Below are 9,421 nucleotides of genomic sequence, written 5' to 3'. Positions count from 1 at the left end.
CATGCCGACCTGAGGCACAGTCTCCAGGCTCTTCTACACCTCCAACCTTGAATGACCCCGTGACCCGGGACACCACGCCCAGTCTTCTGTCATTGGAGGAGACCGGGGACAAGTTTTCTGTGTTGGAGGCCATGATGTCACACCCGTGAGTGTTCCTCCAAACGTCCCCTTTAGACTAGTATCCTGTTCAGCATAATGTTACGATGTGTCTGCAGTTGTACTGTACTGTAAAGTGATGTCAAACGCCAGTTCTTGTTCTCGTTACAGTCATTGGAAAATCATCAACAGGGTCCTGTTGAGAAAGGTAAATAAAATGTTTACGTGAATTCCTTTTACTCAGTCTGACAATCACCACATGTATCTGAATTGCCACATGACATTTCCCTCCCTCCCTCCCTCCCTCCCTCCCTCCCTCCCTCCCTCCCTCCCTCCCTCCCTCCCTCCCTCCCTCCCTCCCTCCCTCCCTCCCTCCCTCCCTCCCTCCCTCCCTCCCTCTAAGAACAAGAGCGTAGCTGAGCTGCAGGAGCGCTCGGAGGAGTTCATGGAGTGGGTTCTCAAGTTGACCAAAGGGGTGGTCCTGCCCGCCATGGCCCTTTACCAGGTCCTCCACATCCGCAAAGAACAAGATGGCCGCCCGCTGTCCGCCGCCATCTCCTACAGCAGCTGGGACTCCCAGAGTGACAGGTCCTCTTCCACAGGGCTGCTGTCCCCAGCCAGGCCTGTCACTGGCTCTCTGACTGGGATGGTATGTTTCAACCCTGCTGATTCTCCCCAGGACCAGGCCTCTTCTCTGGGCTCCACCCAGCCCTACGTCCCACAGGGCGTTCTGAGAATGATCTCAGAGAGGTTCCACCCTCTGCTGATAGGAGGGCAGGGATCCAGGCCCCAGAGCAGGCTGCTGGGTGGCAGGCCTCCGATGTTGGACTCTGATAGGCCCAAGGAGGAGGACGTCCTCGCCACGGCATCCCTCACCGTGGCAGAGATTCTGTTGAAGGTGCAAGCGGTGATGGATAAACAAGAGCACGATGCAGAGGACAGGCTGTCAGCCTGTGTGGAGGAGCTCTACAAGTCTGTCATGGGAGAGGTGCTGGAGAAGTTTGCACTCCACCGCCCCGGCTGCTTGCTGTCGGACTGCCGCGTGACCAGCATCTCCGAGGACCTGATATGCAACGCCTGGCAGGACGCCAAGGAGAAGATTCAGGCCGTTGCCAACAGCCACACCAACGCCATCAACGAGCTGGTGTCCCTGCGGGCCTCCTTCCTCATTGGTAGCGTGGCGAAGGCGGAAGAGATGGAAAAGGCGATGGCTTTGCCCAGCTGCGTGATGTCACCGACCCTCTTTTTCCTGAAGGAGAGCCTCTCTGGAATCCTGGCCCGCCACGCCCTGTTCCACAGCCCGGGTGTGGTCCCCACGGAGGAGAAGCTGGAGCTGGTGAGGATGGTGGGGGGCTTCCTCCAGGAGATGGAGCCCACAGATGGAGGCTCTTCCCTGGACCAGCCCCAGCCCCAAGAGGCCTATGAGGCCTCCCTGCTCCAGAGTGTGGCTACGGCCTGCAACGTGATCCACAACGTCCTGAAGAACTTCCACGCAGCCCAGCAGCTGATTGGGCAAGTGGAGGTGGCAGACTTCCTGCAGCCTGGAAGTAAGACCTTCACCATGGTGGTGAAGTGTGTTAGCCAGAGCCTGCTAGGAGACGTTGCCATGGAGCTGGATGCCCTGTGGAGGAGGAGGAGCTCGGGGGCCAGCAACAGCAGCGGGAGGAGCAGCAGGAATCAGGAATACCTCCCTTTTGACACCCAGCAGGAGCGACCAGTGGAGTGCAGCTGTGCTAGCAAGGAGGAGCAGGAGGAGGAGGATCCTCAGAAGAAGGAGGAGACCGCCCCTTACTCCTCCAGGAGCACTAGCGCCTGGAGCGAGGCTAGCAGTTCTGCCAGCTGCCAAGACCTCAGCCTCACCGCTGAAATCATGCTGGACGCCATCCTGCGGATGGCCCACTCGGCCTCCAGATCCTCCCCCAACGATGACAAACGCGACGGAGGCTCCTCTGTCAAATCGTTTGACCAGGCAGAGTACGACCTGGGCCGCCTGCTGGCATCCCACAGCATGTGCACCAGGATGTTCCAGGGGAGGATCCACCACTTCTCTGAGCAGTTGATTGGCCGCATTTATCAGATTCTCCTGGACACCCGGATGGGACGACTCCCCTCGACACCCCATTGCCGCGCCGAGCCCAACTTCCAGAACCTGGAGGACAAGGAACGTCTGGACCAGGAGCTCTTCACACCTCTGCTGTACAATTTCTTCCAGACGGCCTTCAAGGGCCTGATGGGGAACCTGCTGGGCGAAGAAGACCTCACGGACGAGCACCGTGCATCCTGCAGCGATGTGTCCTCGGACGGCGGTGACAGCAACAGTGACAGCAGCAGTGACAGCAGTGACTGTCCCTCCCTGGATTGGTCCCGTGGGATGACGCCGGGCCCCAGGCATGGGGTTGAGGGTAGAAGAAGATCGCAGAGCAGGTTGAAGCCCTCCTGCAGCCAGGACCAGAGGCGGGCGTTGGAGGCCATTTGTGAGGTGTTGACTACCCAGGCGGGAAGTGACCTTTACAAGACCTGCAACGACCCACAACAAAACATGGTCGTTGTCAGCAAAGGTAGAGAATTTTTTTTACTTTAGATAAATCTTTAGATAAAAAAGACCTGGTAATTATGCTATTGTAAGACATGCTATTGTAGGACAGATTTGTACGTTTTGTAGTTCTGCTGAATGACAGTGTAGGTCCAGTAAATAACTATAATAATAATATTGTAGTTAATAGCCAAAATATTTTATGAAAAAAGTATAGTTAATAGCTATAATAGTAATAGTGTAGTTAAAAGTGTGTTTTCTTGTGCCAGGCCTTGATGCTGAAGCCATGACCAGGGTAGGTAACCTAGCCAGCTCCTCCTCTGAAGAAATCAACCAGGAAGTGACAACAGAAGGTCTCGAGCCAGATTTAATTCTCACCAACCAGGAAGTAGGCCAGCTTGAGATGGATAACAACCAAAATGCTGCCTACCCTGATGATTTCCACAAAAAGGAAGAAGGGTCAGATTACCAGATGAATGACTTTTCCAAGGGTGCATTGATCGAGGAGAAGGATGAAGATGATGCAGCTGCAGGCCTCCCTGAGGAGGTCCAGGATCATCCCTCCCTACCCCCGAGCCCCTCTGAGACCCCCTCCCTCCAGCCCGGGGAGGTTCTGATCCAGGAGAAGGCCCTGATGCCCCCCCGGCCCAGCGCCCTGCACCACCAGACGCTGCATGACCTGCTGCACAGGCTGGTGGGACGCCTGGCCCTCCAGGGACCCCTTCGTTCCTGCTTCACCCCCACCAACTCGGAGATAGAGGCTGTCCTCCTCCAAGAAGTGGGCTGGTTTCTCTGGAACCAGGCCGGGATTGGCCTCATCCTGGAGCATGAACCCCAGAACCCGCTCTTCGGTGGCGGCGATGCCCTAGACGCCATGTTTGAGGCGACCTACGCTGAGCTGATGCTCTGTTCCGATAGCAACAGGGCCCAGGTCCACTCCGCCCTCCAGGGAGGGGCAGGCATCGTCTGCATGGCTGAGAATGTCGCCAAGGTGATCTGCCGTCACGCCGAGGTTTGGCGGCCTTCTGCCGTGTCGGGTGAGAGTCATGATTTGGAAACAGGTTGTGAGGAGAAGGAGAGCACAGAGGACTCTGCTGGTTTGGGAAAGGCCGGTGGAAGTTCCAGCCCATTCATAAACAACACAAGCTTGGATGAAGGACTTGAAATGGACACTGCTGGCTTGGAAAAGGCCGGTAGAAATTCCACCACCTTCATCACAAACATGAGCTTGGATGAAGGACTTGAGATGGACTCTGCTGGCTTAGAAAAGGCTGGTGGAAGTTCCAGCCCCTTCATAAGCAACACAAGTTTGGATGAAAGACTTGAGATGGAGTCTGCTGGCTTGGAAAAGGCCAGCAGACTCGCTTCCTGCCTCTCATCCTCCTCCACTTCCTGCTACTCCTCTTCTTCCACCTCTGTTCACTTCTCTCCTTCGTCCTCCAAATCCTCCACCAGCTCCTCCACCTCCAGGGGCTCCACGGCTCAGGCCCCTAGCCCAGAGGGACATCATTTGGGAAAGACCGACACCCCCATCCTCCGGAAATGGTTCGCACTGGTAAGCTGAAAACAACACCACACACTGGCAATAGGTATAACTGACCTGAGCTGAGTCAGCGATAAAAAGGGACGACATGTGACAATCTCAATGAATCTGTGTGTCTTTGCTCTCACTTCCAAACCCAGAAGAAAGAGAAGACTTTCCTTAAGGATGGACAGAATGTGGCTGCTAAGGGAAAAAAGACAAGCAAACTATTCAAGAGAAACAAAGTGTCTCCCCTTAGCACTGAACGTGAGATCCTGACTGCATATTTACTCATTTAGGCTTTCCAACTTTAGTTGGCTCTCCCACCATTTCACACACACAGACTTTGACACACAGATATGCACACACACACACACACAATTTTTAAGAGGTCACAGTGCTGAAGTATTGTGTTATGTCATACCCTGTTGTGTGATGGTGTTTCCTGTCCAGGTCCAGACCTTGGTGAGTCCTCCATTGCTGGAGGAGAGGAGAAGAAGAAGAAGAAAAAGTCCTTTAAAGCTTTCTTCCGGGGGATCTCTGCAGTTCTCTCCAGGGCTTTCTGCTTTGGCTGTGTGAAGGATATTCACCAGTAGAGGACGCCACCTGCTTACTCAACTGGCTGCAGTGGCAAAGAGAGAGAACCTGTCACTACGGCAACAACCGTAGCTTCTTCCCTCTTCTTCAGTTCTGTGTAACCATGTTTTTAGTATATTCCAATAAAAAATACTGGAATTTCGTTTAAATCTCCTTTGTAATCGTTAAGCTGTTTGTGTACAAGGTTGTGACATCACCATGTCAGGACTGCAGCCACACAGAGAGGCTGATTAGCATTTGTTACAGTAATTGTACACAACCACTTTACATCAGTGTAAAAGTTAGCTTCAACAATAGCTTTTACACACACATGACCAAACTGTATTTTGAGAATGCTACTTGAGTTTTTTCAGATTAAGTGTTATTGTTCCCCAATTTAAAAATAACCTTATTTTGTAATTATCAGATTGGTAAATGGACTGCATTTATATAGCACCTTTCTACCTTAACAGCACTCAAAGCGCTTTACAATGTTTGCCTCCCATTCATTCTCACACTTGCACATACCGACGGTAGCGAGCCACCATGCATGGTGCCGGCCTGCCCATCGCGAATAACTTGGGGTTCAGAGTCTTGCTCAAGGATACTTTGGCACATGACCGAGGAGGAGTCATGGATCGAACCGCCAACCTTGCGATTAAGAGACGACCCTCTCTACCCCCTGAGCCACAGCCGCCCTCGAGTTTGAAACACACTACCGAGGTGTGTGGGAGGTGAAAATGTCACCCTTCATTCTGTATAAAATGATATTGTGTTCAACATTCCTTTTGTGCAGAGAGGAACTACCCCTAAGTTAACTGTAGGCTTACATAAACGTACAAACCTTGTGTGGGGGGAAGGGTGAGCATTTGTGACTCTGTGTTGCCCAAGACTACAGGATGTTGGGGGGTTTGTTTTTGTAAAGGAAATAGGAGCTTTTATGACACCAGGACTAGAGATTCAGCTGCTATTGTGTTTCAACCAGGCTTGATGTCGTAAAGACGCACACACATACACTGTGCAAGGGAGTTAGCCAATGAGAGGAGACATAGGACAACTGCATGTTTTATGATGACTGTATGTCTTTATGAGGAGCAATGACAATTGAAAACTGTGTTCTGTAAATAGTTTGCAAGGAGACTGGCTTTGAGACAACATTTCTATTTGTGTCCTTGCAGCCGCCAGCAAGCAATAAAGCTTCCTTGACTTCATCGACTCTGTCTCTGTGTATTACATTATTAATTTAGCAGACGCTTTTACCTGATAATGACATTTCTTCAACAACAATTCATGTGTTAAATGTGGTTCATGTATAAGAAACATGCTGAAACAACCACGTTTGCAGGAAGGGGAGATAATTAAGCAGAGTTTGTAGGTTGAGAGGTTGTCCTGTGTTAGGAACTGTTGGGGGATGGTTTATTGTTGGACTGATGGCTATCTGTTCTGTAGCCCAGACTACTAAATATTTCTGACTAAGGTCATTTGACCAATTGGGATGGTCATGTTCTGGATTTTTTTGACTTCCTGATTTATCACCTGGGGGAAGGAGCTTTGGAAAACCATGTTCTGAGGCTGTGTTGTTTGAACTGTGATTGTATTGTTTTGGGAGTTAGCTAATGATAAGAAGACACTGACAACAGATGCATATTTAAACTAAACTGTTTAATATAAATAAGTCTGGTATAGGTTATACCCAGGGGCGGATTAAGGTGGTCAGGGGCCCATTGGCTGCTCTTTGTGTGAGCCCCCCTCCCCCCTTTTTTAAAAAAATATGGTTTTACTAGAAATGGTCCACATGCATAAAGGTGAATTGACATACACACACATTGAGACAGCCAACTCTACAGTGTTTTCTTTACATTCCTACAGTGCTAAAATCAGCCCTAACGCGCGAGTTCGAAATATTTCCGGCTTGAGTTATTTTTGCAAAACGGAAGCTAGCTAGCTTTAGCAGAGAACGTATATATTGAATATACGTACCCTTACAAAAAAGAAGTATATTAAAGTATACTATGAGTATACTAAAATATGAATAGTACACTTTTAGTTCACTTTTGATATACTTTTAAGAAGTATGCTTAGAAAATTGTTCACTTTTAATATACTTTTAAGTATGCTTTGAAAATATTTCACTTTTGTAAGAAGTATGCTTAGAAAATAGTAGTGGGTGAAGCATTTTATATGGCCTTCTGTCCTCTGGTTACTGTAAGGGGTCAATGAGACAGTTGCTCTGAACTTTGGCTAGAAGGACTGTGTCCTGTTTCATTGTTTGTGTTAATTAAAAGTATTGTTTGAAGATGGTCACACAAAGGACAGTTGACCATTTGACTGGTCAACCCCTGTGGCTTTATTATCTACTGCTCTGGGGAGAGCTGTGACATCAAAGAACCTTGGGACACACTGGACACTTGGTATTGTTTCAAGCTGTCACTAAGTTGAGTTAGCCAATCACAGAGTTTGCTACATTGATTGATTGACCATATAGAATGCCATTTGATCTTAAGTTTATATAAGGCAGTGCATGTGTGCTGGCTGATCATCACTCTTGCGAACGATTTGTGGCTATCACACCCTTCGCCAAGACGGATCACAAAGTACTTTGTTTAAATCATATGTAATTGTATAGTCTAATAAATTGTATTAAAACCATATCCCTTGACTATTCAGATCGACACAGTGCCACTCGAATTCTTCCTTAACAGCAAGGCAGCAAATAGCGTTAAAATCTGCTGATAAGTTTGCCGTTTGTTCGAAATACAAATTTAACTTTATGAATTTCGTTTTTTAAATTGGTCTGCTTAGAATGTAGTGCTTTGTTGCGTGGTAATTGTCGTTGTCGTGCTGGTTTACTATTGCTACCATGAGTTAAATGACTGTTTCGTTTCATTAGAAAAGCTGAATTCAGAAAATGTTGAAGTCTTGAAAGTAGCTTCTTTCAGAATCTGCAGTGTAACTTTGTGAGGGCCCCCGAATCAGAATGCAACCATCTTTATCCTTAACTATTGCACAGCGGCCAATTATGTTTGTCAGTCAGCAACAATGAGAACACACACTGCTCAATTGAATATGAAGGCAAATGGCTTGCAGTCGGCATTAATTCAACCAACTCAAAATTAAACCCAAAATAGTTTCTGACTCACCAATCGGTAGATTATGGATGGCAGTACAGCCGCTGACTGCTAGCACAGCCACATAGCCAATCGTTTTTGTCATACCAGTCCGTTTAAAACGAGCGGACCATTTTTGGTCCCTTTTGCTGGTGTAGTTCAGGCAAGGTTGGCATAGGGCCTCCCTCTTGCTAGCAACTCATTTTTGCCATTAAACCGAGCTTTGAAAAATTTCTTAGTTCTACGATATGGGGAGATACTGCTGCCATCATTTTTACTTTGAATTTCGCGGGGGTTACGCTTAGCTGGTGTAATGACGTCAGCTGCGCAAATGTCCAGTAATTTCTCGATTTTAATTGGTCCATGTTTGATACGTAACGTTGATGATTACTGGCATAAATAGTTACGTGCAAAGGCACAGCAGAGTTGTGCTTTTCGACGTACATGTTAAAGAATACAGGATCGAAGTGCGCATGCGCAACATTCGTTGTCGTCCGCAATGAATGGACAGTAAAAGCACTTCTTATTCTACCATTTTGTTGTATTTGATTATGCGTAACTGCTACATTTGTCATCGTAACGTCTAAACAATTGGAATAACACACATATTGCATATATACATCACAAGAATAATCATAAAAAATACAAATATAAGTTTATTAAATACAATTATTTATTAAACATTTTTAGGCAGTGCCTACCTTGCCTACCCTGACTGCACGTCACTGCTTAAAAGTACTAATACCACACACTAGTACCAATTCCACTAACTTTCCCAAATTCGCTGAAATATTACCGATGGCCGATGCTAGCTGGCAGTCCTCCTGCTGTCGATCTCGTCTTCAACTGAAGATTCAGCAGCCTTGAAGTATCCATTCAATTTCGGGATTTGTTTCAGGATATCTTGGTCATGTTGTTCTTTTAACCTTTTTATTTTGCGTTTTTGTGCTCCACTTTAATACTTTCATTCTGCCACTATGCCATCAATAGCAGTGAGCAATGAATATGATTGACATAATTTGACAAGCAGCAGCTGATTGGACAGATGTGACCCAAGTCACATCTACCCAATCATTTGCTTATTAAAAAAGAAAACGTTTCTCATGGGCAAATTAGGGTCTTTATTTTGTTCTTGCTGATGTACATTTAAAATATTAAAAAACGATCCGGCCAATCCGGGGCCCCCTGCACAGGTGGGGCCCCTAGGCTGCAGCCTAGGCAAGCCTGTGCATTAATCCGCGCCTGGTTATACCCTTATCAAGCAGCATTTTTTGGAGCGATGCGTTTTGGTTGGAAACTGATTTTAGACCATTTGGCTTATAAGGCAGTTTAGGACTACAAATGATGAAGCCCCATCAGCAGTGCACTGTCCAGGACGCGTTCACGACATGGGGCTGTCCTCTTCGGATCCTGGATCGAGCAACGAAGTAAATACTCGCAGTTTGAACACAGTCTGGCATTTTCCCGGAGGAGACACGAAATGGGCTGGAAGGTGTATCACAGTAGCCCTTTGGATTGGTTATCATAGCTGCGATGTTGCCTCCTGTCTATAATGAGACAAATGAGACTTGTTAACTTCGAAATTCA

The 9,421-nt window shown here is 47.7% G+C and overlaps 1 protein-coding gene and 1 long non-coding RNA gene across 3 annotated transcripts; one reads left to right on the top strand and one right to left on the bottom strand.

Moving 5' to 3' along the window:
* Positions 1 to 2,423: 2,423 nt before the first annotated feature.
* LOC124483759 lies at positions 2,424 to 5,029 on the top strand. Of its 2 annotated transcripts, none has more exons than XM_047044304.1 (4): positions 2,424 to 2,654; positions 2,899 to 4,184; positions 4,316 to 4,418; positions 4,605 to 5,029. In XM_047044304.1, exons 1-4 carry the CDS (start codon positions 2,468 to 2,470, stop codon positions 4,745 to 4,747), a joined length of 1,719 nt encoding a protein of 572 aa, XP_046900260.1. In that variant the 5' UTR covers positions 2,424 to 2,467; the 3' UTR covers positions 4,748 to 5,029. The 2 variants fall into 2 exon arrangements, with proteins under 2 accessions (XP_046900260.1, XP_046900259.1); XM_047044303.1 differs by having other exon boundaries at positions 4,313 to 4,418.
* Positions 4,099 to 8,782, bottom strand: LOC124483760. The gene is made up of 4 exons (XR_006957900.1): positions 8,631 to 8,782; positions 4,742 to 4,773; positions 4,576 to 4,631; positions 4,099 to 4,189 (listed from the first exon to the last, which is right to left on the bottom strand). It is a non-coding gene; the product is annotated as an uncharacterized LOC124483760 (long non-coding RNA).
* Between the last annotated feature and the right edge of the window lie 639 nt (positions 8,783 to 9,421).

The sequence above is a fragment of the Hypomesus transpacificus genome, chromosome 21 (genome assembly GCF_021917145.1).
Source record: "Hypomesus transpacificus isolate Combined female chromosome 21, fHypTra1, whole genome shotgun sequence".
NCBI lineage: Eukaryota > Metazoa > Chordata > Actinopteri > Osmeriformes > Osmeridae > Hypomesus > Hypomesus transpacificus.
Note: the sequence above shows the minus strand (reverse complement) of the source record. Positions and strands in the feature narration are given on the sequence as shown.

Coding starts and splice junctions, on each gene's coding strand:
- LOC124483759 (XM_047044303.1), top strand. CDS start 2,468: ATGACGCCGGGCCCCAGGCATGGGGTTGAGGGTAGAAGAAGATCGCAG. Junction 2,655..2,898: donor CATGGTCGTTGTCAGCAAAG/GTAGAGAATTTT, acceptor TTCTTGTGCCAG/GCCTTGATGCTGAAGCCATG. Junction 4,419..4,604: donor GTCTCCCCTTAGCACTGAAC/GTGAGATCCTGA, acceptor TTTCCTGTCCAG/GTCCAGACCTTGGTGAGTCC.